The sequence below is a fragment of the Teleopsis dalmanni genome, chromosome 2, assembly GCF_002237135.1.
Source record: "Teleopsis dalmanni isolate 2A chromosome 2, ASM223713v2, whole genome shotgun sequence".
NCBI classification, from domain to species: domain Eukaryota; kingdom Metazoa; phylum Arthropoda; class Insecta; order Diptera; family Diopsidae; genus Teleopsis; species Teleopsis dalmanni.
In genome coordinates this window covers 119,854,712-119,871,962 of record NC_051847.1, presented here as the reverse complement: position 1 = coordinate 119,871,962, position 17,251 = coordinate 119,854,712, and the positions used below count along the sequence as shown (strand labels likewise).

The following is a 17,251-nucleotide window of genomic DNA, read 5'->3' as shown; positions in this document are numbered from 1 at the left end:
AGTATTTAAACTGAAATTGCCTGATTATGTTTTAATTTTTCAATATTCAAATCATTTCCGTAAATAAAAGCATTTGTAAATAAAAACATTTGTTTTTATATAAGCTAACTCATTAGTATTATCTTCTTCAATAGCAAAGTACATAGGTAGCATCTATGTGAACACATAAAGCTTACACTATATACATTGTATATGATTTAGTTTCATGTGGAATATAGGAAAATATTTTTTCTTCAAGTTGCATTCTTTACATTTCCCAGCAATGTTAATTTTCTGGTATATCCTATGCTTACAATATTATCTTTCTTCTGCACATTATTAAAAAACATTATTTTATTTTGCTTTTTGTTTAAAACGCCATTTCGATTTCTCGGGACTTAGCAATAAATTTTAGTGAAGTCAGATATTTTAAACAAATTTTTTCCTCTACGCTATATATAAGTCTACACAGTGGTCTATATATTGAAGACACACAAACCTCACAAGTTAACCTTGGAAAATACTTAACTCATACATTATAGGGACAGCATGTCTCACTAAAAATTTATCCACGAATCAGAGTGTTCAAACATTGATTTCAAATGCCTTAGTTATTAAAGAAGAAAAGCAAGACAGTAATCTAAAAATAGATTATAATTATATTATAATAATACAATTTATAGATGTAAAATTGTAAACTTTTACATTTACTTTTACATGAGTTGCATGCTTCACGAATGTAATCTTTCGGTATTTTTGGTCCATTTCTGAATAATGACTTTCTTTCTTTCTAAAAAATATCCACACTAGAATATTTTTTAGTCCTCTCCTTGCTCTCCAAAATGGCCCAAATGGAATAGTTCATCGGATTTGCATCTGGCGAATTTAAAAGTTTTCACCATTGTTTTCATGAAATAAAGTGTGGAACATGACCATTAATCAAAAATTAATCACACAAGCTTTCTGAGACCGGGACCGGTGCCGAGTCTTGTTGGAACGTTCATGGTCTATGACCGAAATGTTTGCGTGACCACGGCTCTAAGCAACTTCTAAAACGTTTTCCCGATAATAAATCACATTGACTTTGGAGAGTCACAGCTGCCTATATCATTATTTGAGATGGAATATTACTTCGGATAGCCATTCGAAGTCTCAAATTGATGGCATTGTGTTCAGTTAAATAAACACTATCATTTTACGTGTTTATGAACTGCTCAATGGGGAAATTTTTCTCATCAGAGAAGAACACAATGTTTGGAAATTCGAGTCTAACTATTCGTGGCTTTGGTGTAATATCTTGTGCCTTTTGGAACTTATAGGGCTTTACCTTTACCAATGCTTCGCTGGTGTATGACCAGTTCTTGGATTATTTGATTACCAATACAACGTGGACTTCGTTCAAATCGAGCTTTTACTCTTTAAACGATTTCAGTTGATGTTGCTGTTTTTTTTCGTCCACCACCATAGCGTTTGGCGATGCTGCCTGTACTATTATAACGATTTATGATATGATACACAAATATTGTATTCACTTTGCGATGTTTGAGCTCCCAAACAATAGCTGCTTGTGATATTCCAGCCAAACATAACGCAATGACGCTATTACGTGTAAATTCCAATTCGAATATCTTTTGTTCTATAAAAGTTAGACGCAAATGCTTGTGATAGCTTGTAAACATTATAAACAGCTCTCATTCATATGAATTTCATGTAGTTGGTAACACTTCAATCACCTAACCCTGTATATAACTTTATAATACTAATATCAATAAATTAAATTTGGAAAATTTTTAAATATAAATTTTGTGAAACGACTATATTGTACGGGAAAATATTTCTATTTTTATATGAACGATATTTAATTATACATAATCTATATACTAATGAGATTGATTCAAGTTCAGACTACCACTTGTTTCGGTCTCTGCAAAACTCTTCTAATGGTAGTTCCAGAAATTCAAAAATAAAATTAATTTAATGCTTAGCGGCTTATAGAACTTTTTGTTTTTTTCTGCATTTTTTTTAATCATTGTTAAATTTTTTAAAATAATTATAGTAATTTATGTATAAATTACATCATATATAATGTATATAACTAAGCAATACTTTTATAATCCACATCATCAGACATAGAACGTTTCCGTTATCATGATCTCAAGTTCAATACAAATTAAAGGAGAATTCGACAAAATGACCAAAGTCATATCATCCACAGTGACTGCAACCGTAAATTTAGATCAGTAGGATTATGGCTCCCGTATTTTGAGAATCAAACGATGTAATAGTGGACCTAAAGTTCAATAGAAATTAAAGGAGAATTCGATAATATGACCAAAGTCATATCGTCCACAGTGACTGCAACCGTAAATTAGATCGGTAGGAGTATGGCTCCCGTATTTTGAGATTCGAACTATATAATAAGATATCTTGACAAAGAAAACTTTATAAACTCTTTTGCTCTATAAAAAGCATCAATTTTTTTAATTATTAATGCATTTAAAAGAATGCATTTGAATTTTTAAAAAACAGGTCTCTCATGGCAAAGAAAAAAGTGCACTTACACCAAATATAATGTCTCTAGTCATTAATACTTATCGGTAATAAACTCTTCGAAAAACTAGATAACAATTTTAATTCATAATTAGAATAGGTAAAGGTTTGTATAGTCCTAAGAATCTTAAAATCATTTGCGATACTATTCACATTAATAAACGAATTAGACACTAAACCCACATAAACAACAAAGTCGTTCCAAGCGATATACTAATAGGTCCTCCTAGAAAATAGATAGACGTGTTAGATGACACCCACCCGATTAAAAAATGTATCTTTGAAATAACAATTATCTTATTATTATTTTAATTACTATTACGAGTAGAAGCTTAAGTGAACTCCAAGCTCATAAACTAATCGTTAAGAATATATAGTTGAGTTTTTGCAAATGTAACCAAAATAATAAAATTGTTATTGAAACAAAACTGATAGTAGAATAACAAAATAAGGAAACTATTTGAAGTAATCTCGATTTATTCTGGAACAGAAATAGCTAATCGCATTGATTAAGTTGAACAAACAACGAACACACACCTTACACATTTGTACTCATTGAGTTCACTTCGTATTTTGATTAATTCATTAACATAAATTCTTATCAATTTCTAGTTTAAAAGAATTTTATAAATACGAAAAAAAAAACACCCAGAACGAATTTAGTCCAAAAAAAGTGTTTAATTTCTTTGCTCGTATCAATTTCCTGACCATTGAACCAGAGATTGCAGCTCAAAACTATTTTAATCAGTCTCTGAGCAATTACCAGAAGGGGCGAATTTATTTACGCTGCTTTCGATTTTAATTGTCGTATTTGTAATCAGTTCTTATACGTTGGGGAAATACGGGTATGAACTCGGATGGTTTAGAGTTCTGAACTTTTATAGCAGTGCTCAATTTAATCTAATTTCTCGTTTATCACGTTTTGCTTGCGTTGTGCTTGCGTTCCGCTCGGTTACTTCAGTGGCGCAATTAAAAGATTTTATAAACACAACTTTTGCAAAACGCGCTTATGGGTGTTACAGATACCAGTACGCTGAATATCGGATTAGCAATAATTTATGCAAGGCGATTATCGGTTATCGATTGCTTATCTTATCCATGTTATGTATTACTTTCAGACCAAAGCAACTTTCTGAACTCTTTCGTTCATAAATTTTTTGCTGTGCTTCAGTTCGAAAAATAATTTGTTCTTTTCAATTTTAATGCCTTAGTGATAACTGTGAATTAATTAAAATTAATAAGTAAACATTTATTAAATAGTTACTTAAATAAACAAAAGGTACAAACAATAAAAAATAAAAATAAATATTAACATAAATGTTTTGATATATAAAATACACTCCATCCACAATTAAAAAATTTTTTTTTGTAAATCCTTGCTTGGTGATTTACGAGGGCTGTTTGATAATTAAGTGATAAATAAATTGGTATGTCTACTTTGGTGGTTGAATAAAATGGTGACACTTCCTGAGTCTAATTCGTGTTTTCGTACCATTCTGCTGCAAGATTCACATAATTCTCCTATTGTTAGTCAAGGCAGCATATAAGATCCAGACTGTAACGAACATTTACAGGTAATGGTACCTGCAAAAGTTCGTTCATTCGCAAGCGTTCGCTTTGGTGTGGATGGACCTTAAGATTCGTTGAAATTAATTATCGCTAGAGAATTTCCACTTTCTGATTATTTTCGTCAATAGATCCAGCATTCCTGTTAATTAGCTATAAGGACGATTCACGTCTATAATTGCTAACTAAGAAAGTATTTAGGTATAATGTTTGTTTGATATTGCAACCCGGGTATGAGTCTTATATATTGCATGATTTTTCCAACTACAATCTGCTATTTGGATGTATTGAGTATTAATGTTTAACCACATCAACAATTTTGCACACCATATCTACAGGAGTTTCTTGCTTGGTAGATCATTCTCTCGCTAATTCATCGGCTATTTCGGATTTGTTAATGTTCCGATATCAGAGAACCGATATTATAGTAACATTATGTACTTCGCTTAAGATAGTCAAGCTTTCTTGTCTTTGTTACACTAAGTGAAAGGTTATCATAACTGAATTGAAGATCTGTATTTGCAATTTGATTATTCTACTTGTATTCCAATTGTTTTACACCTTCTGAAAAATACGATTCTTCGATGTCTAAAATATTTATCAGTTATAGAGACTATATTAATATTCAATTAAAATTTCTTTCAAACATACCTTTCTTCATATTTCGAATACAAATCAAAGGGATCTAAATAAGATATGTACTGTAGATCCGACAACTTTATCATACAGTAGTTGCAATTGCTGTTGAATAAGCTGATTTAGTAATAAAGTAATTTATAGATTCATAATACATGAATCTACCTAAATTTAGACTCACTATATTATTGAGAACAGTTATTGTAACATTGGCAAACATAAACAATATTAATATTAACAAATAGTTAGAGAGGAAATAAGGTAAAGGAATGGAAAGGAATGAATTGCCATCCCTTTTGATTAAATTTATGAACTGAAAATCCTTTATTTTTGATCTCCATGGATAATGGCTTACTAAGAATTTTCTAGTTTAGTTATTAGGGTGATTTAATAATCTAAATCTATAATTTTGATTATTATTTGAATTTTTCAATTATCTCCTTTATCATATCGATCCTTAACTAAATGTGCATATTAATGTTTTCTACATACTATGAAACTCTACAACTACTTCTTAGTGTTTCTGGTTGTAATCTTTGGACTCTGCCTAAAATTAATTTAGAAACAGTTCCCAAACGTTGCATCGCATACATCCACCACGGTTTTATCATTATATTAAATAGAAGCATTTTATTATCTAGACTAAGTTTGAATTTAGTACCAATTCAATTAAGATTAGAAATGTTCAGCTTTACTATTATTAATTTTTTATTTTTATTAACCGAATTTATAAAAGAACATCATCACCTTTTAGAGCAAGCTCTTCAAGAGAACTCTACTGTTCTGACAGCTTAATTTTTCTAAAACCTGTATTGATTTATTATACTTAAAACAATCTAAACAAGCTTTTGAGTATTGAAACATTATAAAAAAGAGATAAACAAAATAAATAAAAATATTAAAAATTTGCATTACAGTTATTATAACTGATTTATCAAACACCCCTTGTATACGATCTTATTAGCCACTACAATATTTTTATTCATGCTTTTGTTGAACATTTACTTAGTGCCTTACCATTTCTTATAATCAATTATTATTATTAAATAATAGGCTATGAATGCACCCAGACCTAAAAGATCTATTGTGCGCCTAAAGGCCTAAAACAAATGTAGACTATTTATAAATCTCGTTATTTCTGTGGGCTTAATTTTACCTATTTGATTTGGGACTAAGATCCCGCTTTCAAGGTAACGAGTCTACGTCTTGTCGCCGCTGGGTAGTTGCATAGAGTATATTCTGATGTTTCCATCTCCTCATGATAGAGTCGACAGGAGTCACTTTCTATCGAACCTATAATCTTTATGTGATAATTAAGTCTACAGTGTCCTCTAAGAAGTTCAGTGTAGATTTTAATATCGTTTCTGGTAAGGTTAAGTACTACAATATAGCGTCGACTTTGACGTGTTCAGGATCAGTGAATCTTCTTAAAGGCCGCATACCTCTTTGGGCTCTCCAGTGTTCAAAAAGATTTTATTTCTCCCGTTCACATAATAAATTATTTGTGAAGCTATTTGTTACGCCGCAGAAGAACTCTGGACCAATGAAAGGAGTACATGCACCCTTCTTTGCTAGTGAGTCTGCTATTTCATTACCCTCATGCCCTTCATGTCCCGATACCCACAAAAGAGCAACATAGTTCCTCGATGCTAGGGTATTGAGAAGTTGAAAGCATTCCCAGACCAAGTTTGATGTACTCAATTATACTCAATAAAGTACTCAATTTTCATTGGAGTGAAGAGTAGTACTTATTCGACGATTTTTACGACTGGTAACTTCTGAAAGTAAGTCAATTTGCTATTTATATGAACAACTTCAGTTTGAAAAACAAAAAACAAAATTTATAATTTGTTATTAAAATACATTAATTAAATAATAAACAAAATTATCAGAGCAAGAATGCTGATAAATTGCTGATATCATGTTTTAATATCATGATGTTTTAATATTAATGCTCACGTTTTTGGAAATGGAAATATAATCCTGTATCTAAATAAATAAAATCAACTCAACTCTCAAATTATTTTCGTTGTATCGATTTATTATATTGCATTTGTATTCTATATTATCCTACCGATATATCTTTTACCTTTGACAAAAACACAGGTACTTCATTTCAATAAGATTATTAGTACAATAAAACAACAATCGGCTGTGACTCAGTTTTCTTTACATAATTTGCTTTTGAAAATGTATCTGAAATAAGATATAAAAAGATACATTTTTTATTATTATTCTCACTATCACCTCACTATTCACACCATCTTTATTATATATTATTATTTATAAGTGTTATTAGCATTTAATTAAAAAAATCTGTCTGTTATGAAGTTAAATATATATTTATATACCTATATGTCAGTAATTAAATTTAATAAAAATAACTAGTTTTACGTGGTATATGATCACCTTTTTACTTCACCCAAAGGTGCTCATAAAACAATACAGGAGAGTATTACCTTATCTGTTCAATATCACGACATTAATCTAAACACATTTCGAAATAGAAAAGGTTTAAAGTACGCAACTGATACTATCGAAAATTATAATTAAACAATCGGAATGAAATTCCAAATATTGTTTGTATTTAAAATTACTGAACCATTAACTCTGGGTCCAGAATTACCAAATTTTATATTTCACTTCATAATTATGATTATTATTAATAATAATAAGTAAAATTTATTTTTACAGTTTATTTTCGCGAAACTTCACCATAAATTATTTACTTTATAAAAGCAAAAGAGAATGACGAATGTACAAAGCAAGTTTCTGACTCCAGTGCTATGCACCTGCCAAGAATTTCAACACCCATGGACCAAACATTGTGCAAATGCTTCAGCTGGTCTGCTACTAGCTTCAATACCATATTGCCTGCGCGTATATACAATGGTATATATGGTAAGTATGATAACATATGTACCAACAACGAACTCATAAAACTTATTAAATTCTTACCTTTAACAGATATCGCTTATGATGCGACATCGCATACCTAAAAGAGACGATCTCATTAAGACAATACGTGGGATCTTGCAATCCACAGCCTTTCTATGTACAAATGCCTTTTCGTTCATATTATATAATTGCTTTATACGTTATCTGCTGGGTGGCTATTACTGGCTTACAGTGTCATTTGTGCCCGCATTTTTCGCCAGCTTTACAGCACTTTTAGTTGAACGTCCAGAGCGGCGCTCTTTGCTCACGTTATACGTTGCAAATGTAGCGACAGAGACTATTTGGAATATGGCTGAGTCACGTGGTCTCGTGCGCTCTATACCACATGGACAAACACTTATATTCGGTGTTAGCATATCAATATTACTTTATCTATATCGATTAGGTTTACATAAAACCAGTTGTAAAGACTCAATATTTAATATATTACGTATATTTGTGGGAAAACCAGAAGAGGGACCAAGAACAATAGCAGAAGCTAAGCCTGAAACAAGTACAACGCAATCGAGAACACCGCTCAATTTAACTACAATAAATGGCATAGTACAAGCTTATGGACGTTTCATTGATACGCTTAAGAGTAAACACAAATCATGTCCACATAAGGAGAGCTGTATCAGTTATGCTGCATTCGGTGGACTAAAGCCTTTCATTGGTGGTATTAGCTTACAAGTAGCCCTAAAACTTATAATGAATATCAAGAAAATTGTACAAAACAGAATGAACTGGCGTAAGAGTATATTTAATCGGGAGACGCTGAAATTGGGAATATTTCTGGGCAGCTTCTCTTTATTGTATAAGGTAAATTTTTGGTTAAACTATATTTAAGTATTACTCTTTATGAATACGATATATAGATAAGATCTAAACAATACACGTGTGTCAGGACTTGTTGAGGCACAACCGATTTCCCGGGCACATGCATTTGACATAGATAAGATTTTAGTACAAATAGCATTTTTTGAACTATTTTTTAACTAAGTTATCTACATGCCTTCCTCTAAATGTTGTTACTAGTTGTGTTAGTGTAAGCAGTGCAAAGATTATATGTACTAGTTGGCAGTACATAACGTGTGTAATTTTTTTTTTGTTAATGTTATTAACGTGAAATGTTAAGAACTGTAAATTTAGATATCATGGAAAGTAAGCTATATCGACATATAGCGTAGTGGAAAAAAATTGTGCAAAATAGCTGATGCTATTAAAATACGTTGTCAATTTGGAGTGGCTTGGAATCTGGGTTTGGAGTTTACAATAAGCCATATATATTAATAGATAACTATAATAGATAATAGACAACTACTTAAAGTCTTAAATTCGTTTTTCTCAAAATCTATTTTGATAAAATTTACAAATACTAAAACATGAAATAAAATTATGCACCAATTTTAATATCAATAATATTTGAAAACCCTGCTTATACGATATTTATTTCGAAAAAAATTATTTGTGTAACATTGCTAAGCAATATATATCTTCAAATGTATCAAAGTAAACTTGGAGAAGGAATCTTGGATTCCTTGGAAAAGGTAGCATTTACAAAGTCAATATTCCTAACCGTTGATAATCGGTTCCCTGAAATGAAACTATAACTCTTTTTGCACGATTATCTTTAATATTCACGACTCTATACATATATTTTCATTTGAAACATTGTCACGAAATATTGTATTTTAATAGAGCTGATTTATGGGATCAGCACACAAATTATTTCAAAAACTGGTTAAAGTTTAGCTAAGAATCATCGAACTTATCACGTCTGAAAATTTGCCAGTTTGGTATTATTCTTTTTGTATACCATAAGTGCCCTTATACCCAGTAGCTACAAAACTCGTAAATTCGTGACCAAAGACCAAGCGGCTACTCACCACTAACATTCTCTTTATTGTGTAACGCTTCCAGTGCTTGCACAAATTTAATACACACCTATAGCTCTCAGCGTCCACTAATCACCCCATATATTTCTTTTTTCTCTTCAAAAAATGGGTTATAGATTGTCCCCAATAGTAATAACATATCTTTGGGTCAGGTATTTGTTTAAGACTCAGACTGGAGACTGGAGAAATCTAGCATTTTTTACTAATAGCTTATGGTTGAGCAGTTATATTATAAAATAATTAGAATCTGTATTGTAAATATCATAAATTGGAAAAAAAAATATTACATTACAAATAATACACGCATTTACGTTTTAACTTAATTCAAATGTATTAATTTTATTTATTCACACTTTCTTTTAAGTCTGTCTCTTGCTTACTAAGGCGCACATTTGGTAAAGATGATCCACTTTTTGCTATACCAGCTGGTCTTATAGGCAGTATAGCCTTTACACAATATCCCGACGTCACAGTTGCGTTATATGTTATGTGGAAAACGTTGCAAGTAAGTTCGGAACAGTAAAGAATTCTATTATACTACAATAATTTTTAATAATCTTCACTCTATTTTAGATCGTTTATAATTACGGAATTGAGAAAAAGGTTCTCCCTAAAGTACCTGGATTTAAAATATTATTATATTCTTTCTGCACTGCTGTACTATTTCATGCCGGCGTATTAGAACCTAAGAATCTGCGTTCAAGCTACTTTAAATTCTTACAAGCTATATCTGGAGAAAGGTTGGTACCCATACACTACAATTAGATTTGTTTATCATAACTAATCATATCTTCATTCATTATTTTGACGTGGTTTAGCCTTAATTAATTATAATTATTGCTTAATTAAGTTGCTTGATTAAGTTATCTTATTTATTATATTTTTAATATATTGGAGAAGTTATTATATTTTTTAAATATAATTTTTTGGATCAATTTTTAGACTTAGTAACTTCAATCTGGCACCATTTGACGTTTACGGAAATAACTCACATCAAAATGCGAGGGAGGTCATCAAGAATTTAAACATTGTTACCAAATCGAATTTACCAAAATTCGCCATGACCTCATAAAAAATATCTAGGGGCTACTTTAGCTCTAAACGAAATTAACTTAGTTAAATTAACTACATAATATAAAGTAAATATTAAATTTTTTGTATTAATGTATTTGTACATAATTAATTGCGTTAATATGTAATCTTTGCACTTGGACGAAATTAGAGTTGAATTTTGCAAAAATTGGGTTTATGGGGATTAAAGGTTTATGGACCGTAGAACTATGTTATTAACTATGTACGTACATAGTTAATATGGTTTAGAAAGTAAATATTTGCATACGATATATAAAAGTATGTTCCTTTATATGGATTGTTTATATTTGTCCATGTGTGCAAATTATGTATATATCAATTATATTAAATTTTAGTTTAAAGAGATTGCTGTCATATGTCGTGAATTTAAATTTTTCTTAATTGTATTATTAAAATTCAACTTAAATTGTTTTAATTGTAAACACATATATATTTTTTTACTTCATACGAACACTGAAATTATCACAATGACTACACATGTATAATAAATGAAATTAAAAAATTATTCTAAAAGTTTTTTATATTTGTAACGTATGTTCTACTGAACTTGAAAATAATTTTTATTTTTTGTATTACATATTATGAGATGACAAGGTAAGTGGGGTTAAGAATGTCAAAGTCGGTTCTAACTTGTTGATAATCACATCGCAAAGTAATAGCAGAATCAACTTAGTATCTTAGTATAGTATCGAAAACTTAGTATAGTATCGATGACAGCTAACCGCGCACGATAGCGAAGCAGTGTCTTCTTCGAATTCTATTGAACATAGCAGCAAGATATTTAATAAGCCTCTCTCTAAAATCAAAAACTGCTGCTGGTTCAATTGAAGTTAGAATATCGCCAATAACTAAACTGGTAGTTGTGAAATATAAATTCAACTATTTCAAAAGTATCCCACAATTGCACCGGTTTTGACCTTCTTAACTTATGATACCGATCGATCTCGCAAGATTTGCTTACTTTGAGTCGAACATATTTCATCCTACTCCACAAATTTGTCATATAATCCACATATCTCTTCGAGTTATAATAACAACAATAATATTGATAGTTCAGGGAATAGCTGAATCCTCGAGTTACCTTTCTATTATGATCAATTCTACATCGAAAGTCGAAACCACCTAAAATAGAGATATGGGTTCAACAACCATAAAGAACACATTAACAATATAAAGCTGTTACTCTATTCAATATTAGGTCTGTTTCACGAGCTACTCATAGTAAACGTCAAGTAAAACGCAAGTGAAATTTACACAAAAATACGCGGAAATTTGCTGGTGGAACGAACTTGTGTATACACAGCTCAAAGTTACTCGTGGAACAGACCTATTATTTCTCTCAGTTGATGCTTACCTTAATAATTAATATCCGATTAGTAGCAAATTCAAAAATTTTGATATTTTAATATGTGAATGTAATTGTCATTATGTTTTTTACAATAGAATTGTTAAACTTTCTTTAGCTATGACGTTGTCATTCCTTTCATTAAATTTATTTATTTCTCAGATATCTTCATTTGAGATTTAAGAAGGAAGATACCTTAGAAATAGACCAAATAGACCATATATTATGCACTTGCAGCAATGAACGAAAATAAACTGTAAAGTACAAAACACAGTGTACTATTTTGTATTTTGGTTAAAAAACACTAAACGAAGAGTACACTAAATAAAATCCGAAATACATCAAACTTTTTTTAGTGTTCTTACTCTTAGTTTATAGTGTACTATATTCGACATATATAATATTGTGAAGTTTTTAATATTCTTGTTAGAGTTCTTTTCGCAAAGATAGTGAACTTTTTAACGATCTTTTCGTTAAAAATGCAAAATTTATTTGTATTTGTATTACATGTATTTTGTATTCTTAAATAAAGACATCTATGCATTTATTGATGTACATTAAAAATTTAGTGATGTATTACATAGATATTAATTAACGCTAGGGTGTTCATTACGACATCTAACATAATTTAAGTAACATATTTCTAACATAATTTAGACATCTTGATATGTGATTTTCTATCTGTGCTTGAGCTTCTGCTTCGCTTATCAAGTCTTTGGCAAAGTTACTTCAAAGTAATTCAATTCCATACCTTCTCAATGTATTAATCTTCCTTTGCTAATTTACATCACACCTAGGCTTAGGTATATTTAGGGTCGTAGTTTTTGTTACTGAGGTTTTTGTATTGTGTTTGGTAGATCTACGTCTGAATGTAAAGAGCAATCCTTTCAATTCGTTTCTATCGTCTGAGTTGACAACTGCATCTTGACTTAACAGACTCGTGAAATAATTAGAATTTTTAAAATAGGAATAAACAGGCTGTAAAAGACCCTAACCGAACAGAAGACATTCCGCCTTTCGAATGAAAGCCAGAATGTCAGCCGTTGAAGACCTCCTAATGTCAAAAGGGATGAGTTCTCGACCCAGTGACCTCCTCTTGGCACAGATCAAGGCTGAGCAGTTACAGAGCATGTGACTGTAAGTCTCGTCTGCTTCTTAGCAGAGTTGACAATCTACCTCTTCAAACAGACCCATTTTGTTAAAGTGATGACAAGGTCCATGATGACCCGTTAAATATTCCACCAGCAACCTCAACTCTGTTCTGCTGAGAGAGGATTAAGAGTAAAGATATTTTTATTAGTTTCAATTGATTCCCCAATACTTTAAATTACTCAAATGACAAAATTATTTAAAAAAATTAATATTCATGGTTCTTGCAATAATTCCAATATTTAAATTTCTGATATTCTGGTGTAACATTTTCTACTTCATTATTTAATTTAATATTCCATTTTAATTGTTTACATCCATGGGAAGCAGCTCTCCTCTCATCACTTTGCATAATTTCTTGTTTACAATTTTTGAAAATAATAAAACCGATTGACTTAAATAAAGTCACTTAGAAGATGACTTGTAACTCTACAACTCTACAACTACATAATATCAAAATACAACCGCCAACAACAATAGTTATTGTAAATAAATAGCAAAATTGTAGGACGATATAAGGGAAGCGGAAGGACAGCATTGGCAACTAGTACAGCAGCTAAAAATAAAGAAAAATTTATAATATTCAATTTGTATGCGTCCTCAGCTGACAGCAGCTTCAATGGATTTGCTTACTTGCTACTTCCTCTGGAAATGCTCTATTTGTGGCGTTACTTAGTAGTGCATTTGGGCTGTAAGGAAATATACATTAACATCTGAGTATTGGTATGGAGCATAATTTAAATTGTTACAAATCTACAGTGATTAATGAGATTTGTCACTGATTTAACGCTTCTTATGCGCAGAATACACTATTTAGCAGAGGAAAGCAGCGTAAAAATAGCAAAATTAAATAAAAATCTGAGATACATTGAGAACTGCAAGCTGAGCAGAAGTAGTTCATTTAGAAAACTATTATTTACTAAATGCAACAGAAAATTCATTTTACATTTCTAATATAAAAATAAATTGTTTACAAATTAAACTGTCAGATTTTACAGATAAATATATTTATATACTATACAAGGATTACTGAATAGCTTAGCGAGAAGTGCACTATTTAAACCTTAAGCAAGGAATTTCAACTAATGTGAATCAGTGGTAAATCGTGAATCAGTCTCTAAGATAGAAATCATTAGCCTGGTACCCATTGTCAATTATCAATGCTAAGCCATCTCATCATTTCCAGGTTCTCAAACTAGAAATCTTCTAAAATAATAAATCTTTGTATGGGAGACATGGACAGTAACACTACTAATGTTCAAACGACTTATCTATTAATATTTTTAAACATTTAACCTCACTAGTTCAACATAAGTCTTTACTGGGGGCATCCACTGTCACGTGAATCCTCATTATGTGTTGCCTTGAAATGACAACAAAAGCAGATTAGCATTACTAAACTTAGATGAATGTTGTTCATCTAATGTATATATTACATCGTATCCTGGAATACTATCATCTTGAATACTTGATAATAAATATCAATTCTGTAATTGTTTGGTAACTAGTATAATAAAGTAAGATTTGCAACTTTCTCTCATCGTTATGATCTCTTATCATTAAATAATAGGGTCAATCATATTTTAAAAAATTCCTTTTATTCCATGAGAATAACAGAAATAATACTATACTCAAATTATCTGTTAATTTTTTTGCACCAATTTAGGTTTTCCTATACTTCCCCTATCGACCAATGGTTCAGTTTTGCTATAAGTTAAAAAAAATCAATTGTATTCTTGTATTGTTTTACTCGTTAAAATCGGTTAAAAATATATGCTCTCCAAATAAGTAAAACAACTGCCACTGTTAGAACAGTGAACCCAGTTAAGATATTATATTTCTGGTTAAGGTGTTTATCAAAATTTATGAGAACTTATGGTCACTTTAAATTATATCCTGAATAAAAAGTAATGCGGAACTATCCCTAAGATATCTTCATATCTATATTAATACTTAAAAATATTAATACTTAAAAATGTGTTTTGTTTCTTTTAAAGTAGTACTGCATCGAGTTCAGTATAACTACGTCAGCGCTGAGCTCAATCCTCCATAGATTTTTCCTAGGTTGTATGAGGTACCACCTTTAGCTCTTTCAGTAAATTTTGTTTTATAGTTGCAGTCAATTCGAAACACTTCCGCTGAAATGATAATATTAACTACAGAAATGATAAAATTTTAGATGTGGACTTATCAAATCAAAACATAAATATAATCAACAGAACTATCGTTTCAAAACCAGATTATGAATATTTATATATATTATATAATTAGACCTTGAAAAATAAAACAGAAACTAAGCCAATAAATAGGGCAGACACCAAAATATGCGGTAAAAAAGTGAAGGTCTGAACGCAGATCGAAAAACAAAATAGAACGGCATGCAACGCCAATACAAAAGAGACCCTCTTCAATGTAGTAAAGAGAAAATATTTTATCCCGTATACTATATATTAAAATGTTTGAGAGTCGGGCACACTATTCCGATGAGGGTCTGTTTGACGGTACACAAGGCATAAACCAATCTCCTACTTATCAACTAAAGAAAAACGCACTGGGTAATAATGGAGATAAAGTATCGATTAAAATGACAACTTAGCTCGTACTTTAAGGAGTACAAATTCCGGATTGTTGTTTGGAGATTATTTTATCTGTTTTTATGTTGTTTGAAAACATTTTTTTCTTAAATAGTGACTCGCAATTAAAAGTCATGAGCTTAATATCTAATCAATCTGTTGGTGGCTAATAAGTAAGTTTTTGTTGTAACATTTCATCTGAGATGCAAAACTATGTACATATTCAGTAATTCTTTAAAAATTTATATAAGTAAATATATATATATATAACATAAGAAAGTATAAAAAAATAAATACATATATAAATATATATCTATGAGTAAATCAAAGTATGTAAGTAACTGATAGGATTAGGTGGCAACTTAGAGCACAGGTGCTTAATTCATGTATATATACATACATATATAACTATAAGTAAAAGAAATAAGTTATATGTGGTAATAGGTACTAAATTTAGATTTCGACTTCTCTAGTATCTGCTATGAAAAACAAGGACGTGTTGACTTCAAAAAATTCAGATAATTTTTTATATTTTATATTAATGAGACATTTTAAAACTCGCATGCACAGTTCGTTATTTATTTCGAACTGACACGAAAAAAAATTCATTTTTTAAAAGCGCAATATTTAAAAATGAAACGAAATAAAGTTATTAAACCCCAGAGCGTATATAAAAAATGCTTTGCGTGTGCGTTAAGAAGCCAGCATATTTCATAAAAAGCGGATATCTGTTTAAATACAAAAAAAGAAAAAAGGACGAGTCGAAACCAACCTACTTAGTCCAATGAAGTTGAGATGAGCACAACAGCCAAGCCGCACAATTATTTACATTTCATGTCTTCATAAATTTATTGCATACAATATATCAAGAAGCTTATAGGACCGCTCGCTATCCACCCAGCAGTTGAGTAAACTTAGCGCCTTTTAACAACAAGAAAGGCATAAAATTACAACAACGCAACAATACAATCAGTGTTGTTGTGCTACATCCTTTAAGGACTCAAATGTTGTTGGCATAAACAAAGAAACTGTTGCATTGTTTGTGGTGTGGTTTTGTGCGTAAAAGCGCTTTTCATAAGCTCCTTTCCGGACCACTTACATACGTACCCAGCACTAAACAACCAGCCAATAAACTAAAGAATCAAGAGAACAAACAACCGAAACAAGCAACCAACAAGGATTCAATGAATAACCAAACCATTTTTGTTTGGCTTAAATGAAATGAAATATTTGTGAAATTAAATAGAAAATGCGAAAAATATGCAAAATATTGTATGAGTACATTTAGCTACTTTGAATGTAAAATGGAATGCACGAGCAGCATCTTAAGCGTTTATAATTTTTAATACCGTAATAGATACAATAACTAAGACAACAACAACAACAACAACAACAGTAACAACTACAGCAACTACATTGAAATTGTATACTTGTATATGCAGCAAGTGCCAAGACAATCTGATGCTATTTTACTCCGTTCTGAACACCATGCCCTATACGCCCCATTCCAGTTCCACTCCAGCTCT

At 30.6% G+C, this 17,251-nt stretch overlaps 1 protein-coding gene across 1 annotated transcript; it reads left to right on the top strand.

The window, feature by feature from the left end:
• Positions 1-7,425: 7,425 nt before the first annotated feature.
• On the top strand, positions 7,426-10,954 carry LOC119676095 (transmembrane protein 135-like; the record flags this gene model as incomplete). The annotated part of the gene is given in 5 exon segments (XM_038087323.1): positions 7,426-7,632; positions 7,699-8,490; positions 9,931-10,071; positions 10,140-10,306; positions 10,509-10,954. Coding segments are annotated over 5 exon segments (1,383 nt in total). The 3' UTR covers positions 10,639-10,954.
• Positions 10,955-17,251: the final 6,297 nt, after the last annotated feature.